Source organism: Capricornis sumatraensis, chromosome 18 (genome assembly GCF_032405125.1).
Source record: "Capricornis sumatraensis isolate serow.1 chromosome 18, serow.2, whole genome shotgun sequence".
Lineage (NCBI taxonomy): Eukaryota > Metazoa > Chordata > Mammalia > Artiodactyla > Bovidae > Capricornis > Capricornis sumatraensis.
Window position 1 is genome coordinate 64858326 of NC_091086.1, and position 18240 is coordinate 64876565.

The 18240-nt window shown below is 46.3% G+C and overlaps 1 protein-coding gene across 1 annotated transcript in view; it reads right to left on the bottom strand.

Annotated features, from left to right (window-relative positions):
* Positions 1-608: 608 nt before the first annotated feature.
* OTULIN (OTU deubiquitinase with linear linkage specificity) overlaps positions 609-18240 on the bottom strand; it is a 34876-nt gene continuing 17244 nt past the window's right edge. Inside the window, exons 5-7 of the mRNA XM_068990506.1 lie at positions 12383-12508; positions 9222-9491; positions 609-4744 (exon numbers count right to left, since the gene is read on the bottom strand). Coding sequence (XP_068846607.1) covers positions 4550-4744; positions 9222-9491; positions 12383-12508 — 591 coding nt within the window. The 3' untranslated portion in view covers positions 609-4549. The remainder of the gene's footprint in view (positions 4745-9221; positions 9492-12382; positions 12509-18240) is intronic.

Here is an 18240-nt window from a genome sequence, read left to right on the forward strand (position 1 = left end):
CACCGGGGCTGGACCCCGGCACTCAACCACCCCTGGTTACTGGGGAAAAGACTGCCAAGACTGGTTTCATCTAGAGTCCCAGATCCTTTCCCTGGATCACCTGCGTTTTGGCAATTTCACCCCTGACCCACACCTACACCCGAGAAATCAACAAGAATGAGACAAAGCTCTCATCAATGTTCTATTAACAAGCCCTGGCTATTAATGAGCACTCAAGGTATGGAAATATACAGATGGCCACGAGGTCAACAGCCTCGCCTTGCTCAGTCACTAAGCCATGTGCCGAAGCTATTGTGACCCCTATGGACTGTAGCCCGCCAGGCTCCTCTGTCCATGGAATTTTCTAGGCAAGAAGGTGGCCATTTCCTTCTCCAGGGAATCTTCCTGACCCCCAAGGATTGAACCTGCATCTCCTGCATTGCAGGCAGACTCTTTACCACTGAGCCACCAGGGAAGACCCCTGGAAACAGAGATAAACATAGCAAGTGGTTTGCTGATAACACATTTCAATATAATTATCTGTTATCTCCAGACTTCATGACCACTCTGGAGAGTTTAATGATACCTACTAACATCCTCCACTATTTCCAGTAATAAATTTCAATTTAGCATGGAGAAAAAAAAAAAAGGCAAAAGGGACAGCTCACCTCCACCCTCCCAAACGTGCAGGGTCTCCGGCTGTGTGACCTCACACACAGAACACCGTGATTTGAGTGCAGACCAGCAGGCAGGCATCTTCATACACACATCCCCGCCCATTCTGGTCACAGCCGAGCCTACCCTACCCTTACAGCCACCAGGGCCGGGGGCAGCCAAACCAATTTAGTTTTGTGCTTTTCGTGGCTCCGAGTTATTCCCTGGATCAGTTACAAGCATTGATCATCAGCTGCCCGCTGTGTCACTTCACTGCGCGATTCAGCACTGGCTTCCTGCTCTCTCCAGCCCCTCAGAAGAGACCCCCAAGAAGGGTTTCTAAGAGTTCAGCATTAGGCAGTCTACTACTGTTACACAGGGGGCTTCAACTTTCGAAAAAGGAATCTGCAGAATCCACGCACAGAAGTGGTATGCGCTGGTTCAGATTTTTATCCTTTTATTAACAACCTGAGGAGGTCTGTTAGGCATCCATTTTGTTTTTCAAAGGCATTTTTTCATCTAAAATCAGTCCGTCCCTCTGCACCTCACTCCTTACTATTCTTGGGCCATTTTAACACATTACTGACTGGGGGGTTTTCACAAAAACTAACGCCTGTGGCCGGTGATCAGTTATCTAAGCAAAACTCAAACGTCTCTGGTAAGTTGGTAAAATTACTTGATATTGTGCCCTGATTTTGCTCAACTATGTGGGGACTAAATCTTTCACACACATTTCAGATTCACTCCAAACACATTCTTATTGGTTTTTAACTAGATACAGATCATTTTTTAAAAAGGCATCCATGTATTTTTGTGTATGAGTACAAGTAAAATTCCCTGGAGGTTTGTATTTCTGAAAATAACTTTCTGGCTTTCAAAGGAGGAGTACCTGCAAAGTTTTGCTTTAGAAAGAGAGGCAGGAACACGATCAAACTTTAACACCACAAAGGAGACAAACCAGGAGGTATGTTTGACTTCTCTGCTGCAATGTAGGAAGCTGGATTATCAAAGGTGAGACAGCACCTAACAGTCACCACCTGGAAGCTCTTCAAAAAAGGAAACAACAAACTCTTAGGGAAAAGAGCACCCTGAGGTGAAGCGGGCAGAAGGATAACACAGCCTCGGAAAAAATAAAGGGAAAAATAAGCACACAAGACCCAGCAAAGGTGTTTTTTCTGACAGAGGGGTGAGATTTTACTTGACAAGCCCTAGAACTGGAGGGAAAAATAATGAAAGAATACCAAAGGGATGTCTGTTTCCACAATCAAAGAAAAGTTCAGACGTTAATCAAACCTATAATGGAAGTGTAAATGGCTCTATGTAGAGAGCAGGGTCAATCCTGTTCTGTGCCTTTAAGGCGTTTTCAGATATGCGGAACTCCAAGGAAGAGGAACTCACATTTCAGATCAAATCCCACATGCCAAGAGGTAATTCCATGGAACTTGTTACAGGGAAATTTTTCTTAGGTTTAATGCACTTTAAATGAGCTCAAAGGTGTAAGTCACACCTGTTCAAGGCAGATATCTTATTTCTGCTAAGACCAGAGGGCTCCAAAACGACTGAACTTTTGCAATAAATCCTGGGATAGAAAGTAAGCAAAGTGTAGTTCCCACTACCTTCCTTTTTTGGAAACATTCATACCATTTTAGAGATCCCCTCTAAGTAAATTATCCTCCTGAATCCATTTTGGTCTCAACTCAATTTCAATTCTACTGATATCACCCAACCAGGCCAAGAGCAAGAATGAAAAATGGAATTAAAGTTCTGGGCAACTATAGTTGCATGTTGCAACAAAAAAAATGTATTTTTAAAGTTCGCCAATCGTCTACATTTCCTGAAGTACTGTTTCTTTGAAAGCTTGACTTCTCTGATGCTGTGATCCTTCTAAACCTGCATGACAGTCTGAGAGTAGAGTCTAATTTGGCCTTGGGACAGAAAGCAACTTAAATGCACACTTTTAAGTTTTTATCAATGGGGTGGTTAAGACCACAATTTTTGCACACACTCTAACAATATCATACACAGGAACAAGAAAAAAATATGAGATGTAATTGAGCTACCCAGAAGCCCAGATCAAGTTCACTAAGACTAGAACATTCTCAAAAATGCAGAGATCATGAGTATCACTAAACTCAACAGAGGAGATCTGCCAGCGGTTTGATGGACACAGACACCAACTGCCTTGTACAACTGAAGTGTTTGAAGTTGTGCTTTTAAACATGTTCAAGAATGAACTGGTAGGCATTTCCTCTTGTAAGTTGCATGAAAATCATGTAACATAAAATGAAGCATCCAAGCCAACAGGAAGTCATTATTTTCATTTGGTTTCCAGGTACCTTCTTATTCATACTCGAGGCACCATTGCATTTCACAGTGAAAGACAAAGCCTCTCCAACACATTCACACACATCTAGAGTAAAATTCAATTCAAACACCCTAATGAGTTAAGTATCTACCAAAATGTGAATATTACTGATGAGGTAATGGGAGGGATACTCGTGTAACAGTCTGCATAGTCTTCTGTGTCCTCTGAGTTTTCTCTCAACCGAAAATTTTGATTTTTAAATAAAAGCAAAACTTACATTTTCACAAAAGTTCTGTCCCTGGGGGCGGGGCGGGGAGAGGGAGAACAGATTAGATAGCTTATCAACTATATTGCATTAAACCACATAAAGATTATAATTATTAAGAATAAAACTCAGTACTTCAAGGGTAACACCATCTCCACAAATACTGAGCCGATCCAGGTGCTGCTGATAGTCCAGAGTGAGGTGTCCACACACCACAGGGATTCGGGCCCTGATGCACACAAGGCTCTACTGGGCTGCCCGAGCCGACCCCTGCCTCTCAGGCACCACCCTAGCCTGTGACTGACTAGGCAAGGCCACCATTCGTGGCCAGAATGCTGCCTCCCCTGGGCATCCCAAACTCAACCAAGGGTGCAGCTCGGCCATGCTTCTGCAGTCAGTGTTAAGCATGTTCTTGTACTGAAAACTTACTCATGAAAACCGGAGACCCTCTGCTGCTAACTCATCCCCTCCAACAGATGCGGGACAGGAACCTGGCAATGGAAGCACTCTCCAGAAACTCATCAACCGGCCTTGGCTTCCGCTAAAAACGCACACGGGTCTAAGCTTGACTCTGACTAGATGATGGTGAATCTGTGGAACTGCAGATGAAGGAACAGCCCCGGATCCCAGGGGCTTTCCCGCCGACCACCCACCCCCATACCAGGCTCCCGAGCCAGGGTGTCCGAAACCACAGGCGCCTGGCACGTCCTGGCAGAGCAACAGAGTCCTGGGGCCGCTGCTTCCTCCTGCAACCCCGTCTCCAGCCTTTTAGCAGCTCGCTTTTGGACCCAGTTGATTCTTCTATTAGACACTCAGCTTACAAGAGCTTTAATTAACATGTGGATTCAAACCATTGCTGGGTGAGACTAGCAGAGGATGCTGGCTGTTGGCAGGCTCTGCCCCTGACTTCTACCGTGTGAACCGATTGCATAGATGTAGAGAAAGGGCACCGCAGACGCCGTGACCACCAGAACAAAAGTTACCACCTTTAAAAAAAAAAAAAATTGAAAGCCAGTTTACTATGAGAGTGCGCTTTGGACACTTTTCTGTCCAGGATGCGACTCCTCTGATATAAAAGTATCTGTTTTATGGAGGAGGTGTAGTTTGCACCTTTTAACAGGTGTGCTCTGAAGGCCCCCACGGGAACGTACTGTGTCACAGATGAGGGGTTAAAAATCGTGGTTACTTATGATTTGCCAAAGCTAGTCCCCAGAACATTCCAGTCTGGTGAGGCTAAACGGGCCCAGGTGTCCTCAGAGTTCGGGCTCAGGGACCTGCAGGCCCAAGGCCCCAGCGAGGGGCTGCCTGCGCCCCTCAGCCATGTGGCCAGTCAGGCTAAGCGCAGCTCACAGGCTGGTCTCCTCGCACACTCGGACGGGGATGTTGTAGTGCCGGTCGTCCTCGGCGATCAGGGTCACCACTGGCCAGTCCTGGGGGGGGTCGGTGGGGTAGACCGTGACGAACTCCTCAGTGCCATACTTGGAGAGCCGATACACCTGGATGGTGTGGCGCACAGCATAAGCCAGGAGGAACATCTCGACCTGCAGGGAGAACAAAGGCTGAAGGATGCGGCTGGTCCGAGCCCGTCTTCCTCCTGCAGCCTACCCCCAGTCCTGCCGCTTGTGTGGGTCCTGCCGTTATGTCTGGGTCATTATAATCAAACACATCATCAAGAAGGGGTCATATGTCTCATAAGGGACTTGTGGTTTGAATACATTAAGAACATCTCAACTTGACAATAAAAAAAGAGCCAAAACCAGTCTAAAAACTGCCCAAAGGACTTGAATAGATTTTTCTCCGAAGATGACATGCAAATACCACTAAGTACATACAAAGTCATCGGGGGAACGCAAATCAAACCCACAATGAGACGCCACTTCCCACCCACTCGAACGGCTACAATCAAATGGACAGATGATCACAGGGAAAGACTGCCTCACGGGCACCAGGTTTTCTTTCTCTCAGGGTAAGGAAACTGTTTCGGAACTTGGCACAGGTAAAGGTCACACTAGGCTGCAAATGCACGGAAAGTGAGTGAACTGCACACTTTAAAATGGTTACTTTGGTGTTATATGAACTTTACCTCGATTTTTTTAAAAAGTGTGGTAAGGATGTAAAGAAATGGAACTCTGAAACATTGCTGGTGGGGATATAAAAGGGTGCAGCTGCTTTTAAAAAGTTTGGCAGTTCCTCAAAGTTTTAAACAAAGAATTGCCATGTAGCCCAGCAGTTCCACTCCTAGATCAACATATACCCAGGAGAATTAAAAACATATGTCCTGCAAAAAAACTTGTACATGATGTTCACATCAGGATTATCCACAATCACCAAAAAGTGGAAACAACCGAAATGGATGTATAAAATGTGATACATCCATACAATGGAATACTATTTGTCAATAAAAAGGAATGCGCTATTGATACATGCTGCAATACTGATGGATCTGGAAGACATTAGGCTCAAAGAAGCCAGTCATAAAAGATCACATATTATAAAATTCCATTTACATGAAATGCTCAGGATAGACAAGTCTGTAAAAATAGAAAGTAAGTTAGTGGTTGCCTAGGGCTGGAGAAAGGGGAATGAGGGTATGAGGTTTCCTTTAGGAGTGATAAAACAGTCTAAAATTAGACTCTGCGATGGCTGCAAAGCTCTATAAACATACTAAAATCCACTGAGTTACACACTTCAAAGGAGTAAACTGGTATGTACATCATATTTCAACAAAACTGCTATTTAAACATGTTACAGCAGACTTGTGGGGACTCAGAAAGGACTAACAGAAGCCTAATACACAAACTATGCTCTACCAGGCTTGTCAGTGCAAGCTATCTGCAGCGGTTCAAGACACCTAAGTAACTTACCTTTTGAGTACAAACAACTTTTTAAAAACAGTTTATCTTCGACCCTGGCTGACTTAGCAGTGACCGCCATCTTCGCTCTTTCCTCTGTAACCAGTAAAAGGCAAGCTCCAAGTCAGCCCTGCACGCAGGAAAGCAGCACTCTGAATGGAAAGCCTCAATGCTTCTCAGTTCAGCTCAGTTCAGTCGCTCAGTTATGTCCAACTCTGCGACCCAATGACCACAGTGTGCCAGGCCTCCCTGTCCATCACCAACTCCTAGAGTTTACCCAAACTCATGTCCATTGAGTCGGTGATGCCATCCAGCCATCTCATCTTGTCGTCCCCTTCTCCTCCTGCCCTCAATCTTTCCCAGCATCAGGGTCTTTTCCAATGAGTCAGCTCTTCGCATCAGGTGGCCAAAGTATTGGAGTTTCAGCTTCAACAGCAGTCCTTCCAATGAACACCCAGGACTGATCTCCTTTAGGATGGACTGGTTGGATCTCCTTGCAGTCCAAGGGACTCTCAAGAGTCTTCTCCAACAAAACAGTTCAAAAGATCAATTCTTCAGCACTCAGCTTTCTTTATAGTCCAACTCTCACATCCATACATGACCATTGGAAAAACCATAGCCTTGACGAGATGGACCTTTGTTGGCAAAGTAATGTCTCTGCTTTTTAATATGCTGTCTAGGTTGATCATAACTTTCCTTCCAAGGAGTAAGCATCTTTTAATTTCATGGCTGCAATCACCATCTGTAGTGATTCTGGAGCCCCCAAAAATAAAGTCAGCCACTGTTTCCACATCTATTTGCCATGAAGTGATGGGACCAGATGCCATGATCTTAGTTTTCTGAATGTTGAGCTTTAAGCCAACTTTTTCACTCTCCTCTTTCACTTTCATCAAGAGGCTCTTTAGTTCTTCACTTTCTGCCATAAGGGTGGTGTCATCTGCATATCTGAGGTTATTGATATTTCTCCGGGCAATCTTGATTCCAGCTTGTGCTTCTTCCAGCCCAGCATTTCTCATAATGTACTCTGCATATAAGTTAAATAAGCAGGCTGACAATATACAGCCTTGACGTACTCCTTTTCCTATTTGGAACCAGTCTGTTGTTCCATGTCCAGTTTTAACTGTTGCTTCCTGACCTCCGTACCGGTTTCTCAAGAGGCAGGTCAGGTGGTCTGATATTCCCATCTCTTTCAGAATGTTCCACAGTTTATTTTGATCCACACAAAGGCTTTCGCATAGTCAATAAATCAGAAATAGACGTTTTTCTGGAACTCTCTTGCTTTTTGGATGATCCAGTGGATGTTGGCAATTTTATCTCTGGTTCTTCTGCCTTTTCTAAAACCACCTTGAACATCTGCAAGTTCACGGTTCACATATTGCTGAAGCCTGGCTTGGAGAATTTTGAACATTACTTTACTAGTGTGTGAGATGAGCGCAACTGTGCAGTAGTTTGAGCATTCTTTGGCATTGCCTTTCTTTGGGATTGGAATGAAAACTGACCTTTTCCAGTTCTGTGGCAACTGCTGAGTTTTCCAAATTTGCTGGTATATTGAGTGCAGCACTTTCACAGCATCATCTTTTAGGATTTGAAATAGCTCAACTAGAATTCCATCACCTCCACTAGCTTTGTTCGTAGTGATGCTTCCTAAGGCCCACTTGACTTCACATTCCAGGATGTCTGGCTCTAGGTGAGTGATCACACCATCATGATTATCTGGATCATGAAGACCTTTTTTGTACAGTTCTTCTGTGTATTCATGCCACCTCCTCTTAATATCATCTGCCTCTGTTAGATCCATACCATTTCTGTCCTTTATTGACCCCATCTTTGCATGAAAAGTTCCCTTGGTATCTCTAATTTTCTTGAAGAGATCTCTAGTCTTTCCCATTCTATTGTTTTCCTCTATTTCTTTGCATTAATTGCTGAGGAAGGCTTTTTATCTCTCCTTGCTATTCTTTGGAACTCTGCATTCAAATGGGTATATCTTTCCTTTATTCCTTTGCTTTTCACTTCTCTTCTTTTCACAGCTATTTGTAAGGCCTCCTCAGATAGCCATTTTGGTTTTTTTGCATTTCTTTTTCTTGGGGATGGTCTTGATCCCTGTCTCCTGTACAATGTCACCAACCATGCTTCTCAAGTGGTTGGCTATTTGACTAAAGAAGGACTTAGGCTGTTCAAAGCAATGTAATGACCCAACAAAAAAAGAGAGCAGAGTGTGGTGGGTCAACGGGTGACCCACAGGACAGCGCCACCCTGGGTCTCTGGGTGAAACTCCAAACTTAGCCTATCTGTTGAAGATCCAAGAGCAGGCTGGCTCTCCTGGCCAAAGTGACTCCACTTCTATTTTTAAAGGATGTTACCTAATACAGCGACAGCAGCCAAGAGTAATCAAGACCCTTCAGAGGACTCCTTCCCAGGGCTTGGTTTCTTTCTGGAGCCAAAGGTTCTGGTCCCATCCACCACACAACAGGAGAAAGCCCAGGCTGAGACAACCATGGGGGGTATAAAACAGGTTCACCCTCGAGGGCTGGGAGGTGGAGGGAGGTTCAAAGGGGAAGGGACATATATATATATACCCTCGGCTGATTCATGTTGATGCATGGCAGAAACCAACGCAGTATTCCAAAGCAATTATCCTCCAATTAAAAATAAATAAATAAATAAATAATAGGCTCACAATTCTTCAGCATGCCTGACTTGAGTGTGGGAAGAATGACGTGATCTGCTTCTAACAAACAGAACCTAGTGTAAGTGCCAGTGACTGACTTCCAAGATTAGACCACAGAAGGCACTTGAGCGTCCTGGCTGTCTCCTTGGACCACCTTCTGAGAGAAGCCAGCTGCCATGTCAGGAGGACATTTGAGCAGCCCTATGGAAAGCCCCACATAGCGAGGCACTGAGCCTTCCCACTGACCCCCAGTGAGGGACTGAGCCCTCCCATCAACAGCCAGGTGAGTGTGCACCAGGCTCTAAGTGGACCCTCCAGCCGCAGTCGAGCCCTCCGGAGACTGCAGCCTTGACCAAGACTCAACGCAACCTCCTGCGACCCTGAGCCAGAACCACACAGTGGCACGGCTCCCGAGCTCTGGACCCACAAAAACTGAAGCAGTGGCTGAAGGCTGCTGCTGCTGCTCTGGGCTAACGAACGCCCAAAGGCACGACTCACCTGTTCCAGGCCGCCAGTGTGCCCCACCTGGTTCAGATGGTTCCGCAGCAGCTGCCCAGGGTCACTCGACGTATCCCGAGCAAAGAGAAGCACAGAGAAAAACGGCACTTCCTCTCCCTTCTCTTTATCATCATAGAGTTCGATGGCTCTGTTCAGCATTAGGAACTTTACAGCTTCATAGAGGCTGTACTCCTCTTCTTCATTTGTGAACAGTTCATCACAAGCCATCTGCCTTGCTTCCGCAGTTCTCAGTTCAGCCAGGCTTGCCCACTATAATAAGAAAATTACGTAATAATTAAATTGTTGTTCTGAAAGTCCCTGGTAAAACCCCACACTATGAGCACAAAATTATTTTCAGAATAGGTAGGTGACCACAGGTCATGTACCAACGCTCAGCATTCAATTTTCCAGCACTTGAGCAACAACTGTACCACACGCTTTCCTTATTCAGCTCTTCCCCTGGTAATCTGAAACAAAAGTATACTGCACTAAGGACAAGCTCTAGGATCACAGAATGGAAATTTCAACTCTCGTATCTTCCCAGGCAAAGAAACAGAACAGGTCAATAAACAAATATTTGAAGGAGAGCGAACACGCTTTTGAGACCTGATGTGATGATGCCCTGGAGCATAGCTGAAATCACCTCTCTCCTTGAAGGGGCTTATGGCAGCCGATACCACCCAGAAACACCAAGCCAACCTTAGAACATGAAGACAGGCAAGGAAGACTGTGACATCTCCTGAATACCTGTTTACTAAACTTACCCTTCTAACCTCTTATTAAAAGTTTACTTGAGTTTCAGATGAGTAAATCTACTCAGGAAATTCGTACTGACTTCTGATTAAAAACAAAGGACAGAATCAGGTATTCAAGAAAGGGGCAGCACAGGATGAGATGGTTAGATAGTATCACCAACTCAATGAACAGGAATCTGAGCAAACTCTGGGAGGTAGTGAAGGACAGGGAAGCCTAGCGAGCTGCAGTCCATGGGGTCACAAGGAGTCAGGTACAACGTAGCAACTGAACAACAACAATCAGGTATTCAGCTAACAAATGCTAACTCCTTAGGTGAAGAAGAAAACCCTATAAATATGTGTTGTTATAAGTCAAGAATCTCCTTGGGAACAAGAGATGCCAGCACAAAACTAATCCTTGTGTATAATCAGTAACTACTGCTCCTTTGCAAAACCATTAAATTTTTTAATTCAAGAGTACATTTTAATGGTGATAACTGTGCCACAGGACTCCAAAAGCTACAACATCTCATATTTTCCAGGCGTAGACCAGGCTGGCAGGTGAGAGCACAGCTCTGGAGTCAGAGTCAGGATGGAACAAGGGCCTCACCACCGAGCAGCTGCTGGCCCCTGCAGGGCCTTAGTCTCGTCACCTGTAAAGTGGGCACAACCACAACCATGACACCCTTCTGGTGTGAGAATTATGTAATACAGAGAACTTCAGTGCACACCCTGGTACCTACAAGGTGTCAGCAGTGCTGGCTCAGATTATTAAGGAATAATTTTAATGGAATAATTATAAATTGGAATCACTTTAAAATTCCCCCGAATCAAGATCAGTTACAGCAGACTAGGTATGTCTTTACTAGATGTATAAAGTGACTTCTCAAGAAATGAAAAATTTGAGTTAAAATGGACAGTCACTAGTGGCTATGCTGAAGCCTTCCTGTTCACTCTCCCAAGCTCCACCCGCTGCTAACCCAGGGCCTGCCTGGGGCGGTGTGGGGCTCCAGCCCTTCTAATCCTGTGTTTTGCTTCAACAGGCAACACGAACAGACCCCCTCTGTCCTTCTCTTGCTCCCACGTCTTTATCACTAGTCCTTCTTCAACAGTATTATTTCCCAGCACACATTTCTCATTTTTATAAATAAAAACTAGGCTCCAGGAAGTCAGGGTCCTCCACTCATTCAACGAAGTATTTCCCAAATTCCTGCTGTGTGTCAGGCCCAATGCCCAGCACTGGCTGAAAAGGAATGAACAGGACGGTCTCCTCGTCTGTAAAGTGAGGACGACCACAGTGACAACACCCTGCTGAACACTTATCACGTGACAATTACATAATAGAAATCAGGGTACAGCCTGGCACATATGAAGTGTATGAAGTCTCTCGTGAGGCTGTAAGTCTCATGGGGGCAGCAGGCCATAGTTCAGACGCTGACGACTGGGGTGTGTGCTAGGAAGTCTTGAAAGACGATGCCTGACACCGCCTTACAGCCCTCCCTACTCCATCCACTAAGCCCGGAACAACTAACAGGCCCTCTGTCCGGGATTCCTGGAGAGGAGAGCATCCAGGCTGTTCAGAGGCCAGCAACCAAGAGGTCCATGTGGGCTGACGTGCAAGCAGGATACCCTACCAGTGTAAGACAGCAGAGAGCCATGGAGAGGGAGGGTTTAATGACCAAATCACTGGGGCTCAGCTGACCAAGTGCCTTCTCACAATTCTGCTTCAGAGAAACCCTGAGGATCATTTTCAAAAGACAAGTTACTAAATCTACTGCCCTGGACAATCGTCGTAAAAGAAAACATGCCTAATAAATATGGACAGAATCTTAAAACATGAACATAATTGGGAAGAATTTAATAAATGAGCATTCATATCACTGATGATACTGTACGAGATACGGACCAAATGACATCCCTGAAACTTGTCAGCATGACTTAGAAGACAAGACTACAATTGTAAGGTTTGCTTTAAACAAAATTAAACATTTCATGTAACATGTCATCTCCTCTGAGAATGTATGTTAATACCGCTTCATTTTACCAAACACCTCAGAGGAAGAGTTTGTGTTTGTTTAGAATTACTTTGCGTAAAATCCAGCCAAGAGCAAGTGGTAACCCACCGTTGTTGCTTAGTCGCTCAGGCATGTCTGATTCATGGCAACCCCATGGACTGTAGCCCGCCAGGCTCCTCCATCCATGCGATTCTCCAGGCAAGAAAACTGGAGTGGGCTGCTATTTCCTTCTCCAGGGGAATCTTCCCGACCCAGGGATCGAACTCACATCTCCTGCATTGGCGGGGGGATTCTTTACCGCTGAGCCACCTGGGCAGCCTGTAACCCACTAAGTGAGGACTAAGAAGCGGTGTGCTGAGGCAATTGGGAGTCAGAGCTCTGTACTTATCCAAGAAAACTATATGTTCCAAACCTTCTTCCTCAGTAAAGCGAGGGACTCCTTAATTTTATCCACCAGGTCCTGGCTCTTCCCCTCAAATTTCAGTCCCAGCTTCCACTGCTTGATCCAGCTGTATTTGCTTATGAGCTTTTCTGGTAACTAGAGTTATCAAGAAACAGAAGAGAGAAAAAAGGTTAAGGTTCCAAACACTCCATCACATGAGCCAAGCTGTAAGAAACAATGTAACCTAGAAGACCCATCTTTGCGGCCTTTGTTTCCAGAATTAATTTCTGCACTTCTGTCTGGGTTTGGGTCGGGGGACCTAAATCTAGAAGTCAGGAGGTCAGAAACAGCCACCCTGCGGAGGGCTGTGAGAGTGACAAGGCGGTTCTGGTTGCGGCCCAAAGGCACGGTCTACCTTGCTGGGCTCCCGCCACAGCCACGAACACTCCCGAGCTCTATGTAAGGGTGTGTGAAGGCAGTGTCCACACAGGTCTTGGCATAAACCACCTGGGCGCCAGCTGGGCTCACTGGCCCCCACCCTGCCACTCCCTGATGCCTGACTCAGGAAGGCACTTTGGGTCTAATGAGATGGTCTGGAAACAGCAAAAACCTGCTCCTTTCCTGACTAGGAAAACAAAACCTAATTTCCAATTTTTACACTATCATCATAGTTTTAAGATTAAAAAGAAACAAGATGGTATCCAGTTTAAGTACCTAATCAGTGTAAGTAAGATAAAAAACTACAACTGAGAATAAGGCTGGCCTGGCTCATCAAAGAAAGGACACCATCACTCGGCCTTTTTTCCTGGAGTGTCTGTTATTTTGTTTTCCCCTCATCATCAGTAGAATCTGGAGTCTGAAAGGCAAGCTGGGACAAAACTCAATCGATGTCAGCACGGGAACCCAGACTTTCCCAGGAGTCTAGGGTGTGTCAGGAGAAGTCCATGTTATTGGGCTGGGCACAGGCATGTCACCTCAGTGCTATAAAATGCAGAAAGGAAAAACAGTTCACTTCCAAGTCAAAAGATCTTAGAGAATGATGAATTCTTCCCTGGAACCGGAGCTTAACAATCATAAATACAGTTTTAAATGAGGCCGTATGTTCTCTTCTCCTGAATCTAAGACACTGAAGACCCTTCGTGCACGGTAACTCAGTTTCACCTTCTCTATCTACAGCAATCATGAGAAACTAAGGTGGTTTCATCTCTCCAAAGAGACAAAACCACAACAGGGACTGAACTCCTCTTCAGCTAGTTACCACAGTGAGGCCATCTACACTTACTCGTTCGTGGGGGGTGGGGGGTTGCATTCTCACTTATCACGATGACAAACGACCTCCCTTCCCACCCAACAGGAGCCCAGCGCTGCACCCACACTGTCCTGCGTTTCAGCAACATGTGGGCGGTTCTCCTGCAAACCTTCTGTTAGGTCCTCTGGTTTGTCACCAGAACCTAAAATGCCCTCAAGTGGCAACATGCTGAAATCCCAACTGAGCACAAAGAAGCGCAATGAGCAGAAAGTACTGGCTGTGCAGATGCGAGCTGGCAGACGGGGTGGGGGGAAGCCTGGGAGAGCACGTGAGCATCACAGGTCGGGACCCAAAGAGCAGGCACAGCACTCAAGTACTCAAGAGACCCCAAAGACCTAACTCCACAGAGGACCCAAATAGAAGTCCATTCCCTCGCTCCTTCCATGCATGGACCAAACTGTCACTAGAGTAATTCTCCAGGGTTGTATACTTCCGGGAGATGTGGAGATCCTGGAAAAAGCCCCAAAATTGAGGTGTGAAAAGAAACCATGAGCAAAGAATAATGGGACTTGAAATCCTTTACTCAGATTTTTTTTAAAAAAAGAAAGAGTATAACTTTAAATGCTTTCGGGGGTCATGAGACACACATCACACATACAAGGCTATTCTTTTACACCGCACACTCAGAGACTGGACTTCTCTTAGATTAAAGGAGATTTAAGGAAGAAACAAAATTAAAAACAGAAAACAATGATGGGACATGCTTAACAAAGTAGGCAATCAGCTTTGGTATAATTTCATTTGTGACTGAAATATTTTTTAAAAGCCTATTTTCTCTAGCAAATGTCCATAATCCTTGAAATCAAAGGGACTATGACTAAAGGGACAGCATATAATGAAAACGTGTCCTTCCCCAAACTCAATATGAGTTTTGATACAGTCTATCGTACTCTAAGCAAACACTGTCACAGGTCCCACCCATTCAGAGACATTCTGAAACTTAACCGAGCCCCTGTCCCGAAGGATACCACCTCTTGGGGGACCCAGGTGCTGCCCAAGTTTAAGAAGAGCCAGAGCAAGCCACATCCAAGGTCAGGGTCAGATGATCTGACTACAGTCAACACTACAGAGACCGGGGTCTGGACAGAGGCAGACACAGCACACAGGGAGCCCAGACCTGAAGACAGGCGGTGCGGAGTGGGCAGACTGTGAGATGGGCCGTGACAGCAAGGCCAGAGCAGCTGAGCAGTGCAGGAAGCATGGCCTGGCCCTCCTCCACCGACCTCACACCAAGGGAGGGTCTCAGTCCTGCGCTTCCTGTCGCCCCATCATGTCCTGAAACCAAGTGTGTTCCAAGAGCGAGGGACAATGCCAAGGGCTGTGGACAGCCTCTCCCCAGATGTGAATGCAAGCAGATACTGCCAGCTACAGAGCATGGGGCTTCTCTGGGCTCACTGCACTGATCTCCTGATGAGATAAATGCATGCTGAGGTCAAGGGATGTTTAGCACAGCAGGTGGCCTGCAGGCTGGGGCTGAGGCTGGCTCTAGGTCTACAGATTCACGTACAAGCTTGGGTGTCCCAGGACCTATCTGACTTGCAGTGCTGAGGAGGGGTGTCGGGGTGGTCGTGGTCTCCTCAGCAATTCAGAGATTCAAGCATCAGGGGAACTGAGACTGACTTGCTGCCAGATGGTTATTGTGCATCTAACAGCAAGCCCACCCCATTTTAAACTCAGATCATTTATACCAAGTTCTAACAGCAAGCATGGTTTAATTCATATGATCGGATATAAATTATTCTAATTTAGTGGGAAGATGGACAGGAAATACTCAGAGACTTTCATAGCCAAACTCCTGTAAGAGTTTCGTGTTTGGTAGACAGTTTGGTATTAGCTGATCTGCTTGTCTTAGGCATGTGTGTTAACACATATTGAGATGTGTCCTTACTACAGTTTCGCGGTGCTATCTGGTGATGGAGAGACCCCACTTGCAGGGGAGGTGGTCCAGGCACCCCCCTCCACGGGTGCACACCGCCAGTCTCTGTGGGTCTCTCCACCCATGTGCGCTCACACTTGGTTCCACCTTGACTTGTTCTGGTCACGCCACACCACTCTCTTGCTCACTCAGCAAGACCCCTATCAGGGCAGACTTCCTGAGGAAGGACCAAGTGGAGGGGCTGGGATGAGAACAGGGATGGGATGGCGGCCACAGGCGAGAGCATGCGACAGCTGGGAGGGGTGAGAGACTAGTCTGGGCAAGGGCAGCACCCAGTCTACACACCCCTCCTGCACTGGGCAAGGGTAGCAACCCAGTCTATGCTCCCCTCCTGCGCTGGGCAAGGGCAGAAACCCAGTCTATGCGCCCCTCCTGCGCTGGGCAAAGGCAGCACCCAGTCTACGTGCCCCTCCTGAGCCGGGCAAGGGCAGCACCCAGTCTACATGCCCCTCCTGCGCTGGGCAAGGGAAGAAACCCAGTCTACGTGCCCCTCCTGTGCTGGGCAAGGGCAGCACCCAGTCTACGCGCCCCTCCTGCGCTGGGCAAGGGCAGCACCCAGTCTACGCGCCCCTACTGCGCTGGGCAAGGGCAGCACCCAGTCTACGCGCCCCTCCAGTGCTGGCACCTCGAATAAGAAGCATGAGGTGCACGTGCCACCTGCTCCAGACATATCACAAAACAGACCCTCCCAAGAAAAGGCTCAAATCAAGGCAAGATGCTGGGGGCCAAAAAGTTAACACAGGGACAAGTCTTCTACCTGAAGGAGAGCAAGAATAGTTTCATAGACTTTCATATGACACCCCTGGCAGGTATGAACTTTTTTCTGACGAAGGCCTCCTGGCATTCAGTAAAGGTTAGATGACAAAAATAATACCACTGTGACTAACTAATTAGATTATGCTCCCGAGAGAAAAACTCTACTGGTTGGCTGATACATACAGAAAAGGGAAGAAATTAGAATGCTTGAGAATTTCCATATGACTCAAATTCAGCCAGGAAAACCACCTTACAGCCCCATAACTCACACACAACATGTTCTCATAGCCATCAGAAACCAAGCACAGTCCACCGAGGCTGTTTCCAGTATGACAGATGACCCTACCCAGGTGGATCCTGTCAGTAAAACAAAAGGGAGACCATGCTTTACTTTTATGGGGAGTATTGTATATGCTTAACTACGTGGACCAGAGTTACTTGGAAAGTAACTTGCACCAGAGTTTCTTGGAGAGTAAAAGAATTCTAATTCATTACACCAATTAAATTCATAAATCTAAGCAGCTTCTTAAAGTAAAAAGTTCAAAGGAAAAGAGCCTACACTTGAGAACCACTTTGTGTCACAAGCTGTAATTTAAGCTACGGTTAGCAAACAGAAGTTAAGCAAAACCAAGTGAGGTCGCTCGTGTCTGCTTCCCCAGCAGCGGCTCAGATCCACAGGCAGGCTGACCAACATTTCCAAAATATTTCAGTACTAATACTTAGCATAACCTGCAAAGCTAAAAATAGCCTACTGTATCAATTTTTTTTTGCTTCTTTATTGAAAAAAGAAATAAGCTAATACTGAGAAATCTGCTTGAGATGACGCATCTCTGATTAGAAAAATCTTTCACAGATGTCATCTAGACAGCTTACACAAGGGTGCTGCTTTCATATCGCTTTATAGAGTGGGTAATCACCAGGCAGACAGGTGGTATCCTCCACCTTCTGGGCCTGGCTGTGCTCGGAGGCTATGTGACACCCCGACCACCTAACAGATCTGGAATTAGCTGAGCTGCCAGCCAGTATCCTCTACAAGTCTCTATTCCAGGCAAATACCCCAGTTCCTTCAACTGTTCCCAGAAGGAGACAGACTGCCTCGGGCACACGCCCTTCTGTCCCAAGGGAACAGGCACAGAGCTGCCCGAAGTCCCTAAAATGGGATTCGACCAGCCCAGTTCAAGACAGGTTATCACTGCCTGTGTTTAGAAGCATTTGGTGTTTTTTAAACTTTTTATTTTGTATTGGCGTATACCCAATTAACAATGAATGCTGTGAGTTTCAGGTGAACAGTGAAGGGACTCAGCCATGCATATACATGTATCCATTCTCCCCCAGACTCCCTTCCCATTCAGGCTGCCACATAAACAATGAGCAGAGTTCCCTGTGCTGAACAGTGGGTCCTTGCTGGTTATCCATTTTAAATATAGCAGTGTGTCCATGTCCACCCCAAACTCCCTACCTATCCCTTTCATTATAAAACAGGCTTCCTCATCACTGAGGCCATCACACACCTGTGAGCTGCTACTGGGCCTGTGATCCACTAAAATCCCGACTTTTTTCCTCTAAGTTGCTGGGGAGGCAGATCTCCCACAGCTGACACTTTGGGTTTTGGTTTGGGGGGTTAAGACAAGCCCAAGATTTCCCATTTTCTTCCAATTAACGTTATAGTGTGAGCTCCGCTCAATCATGACTGCCCACCAAGCTCTTGAGGAATGGTCTATCATCTAACCTATCGTGACCTCAGCTGATGTCCATCATGGATACACGACACAGGGATAACATGAGTTCTTGGGGTGTCACTGTCAGGTTGCAGATTCAAAACAACCAACGAGGGCCAGGCATGGGACAGAGCCCCCAACCCTCACCTCCCCAGGAAGCCTCCCCCAG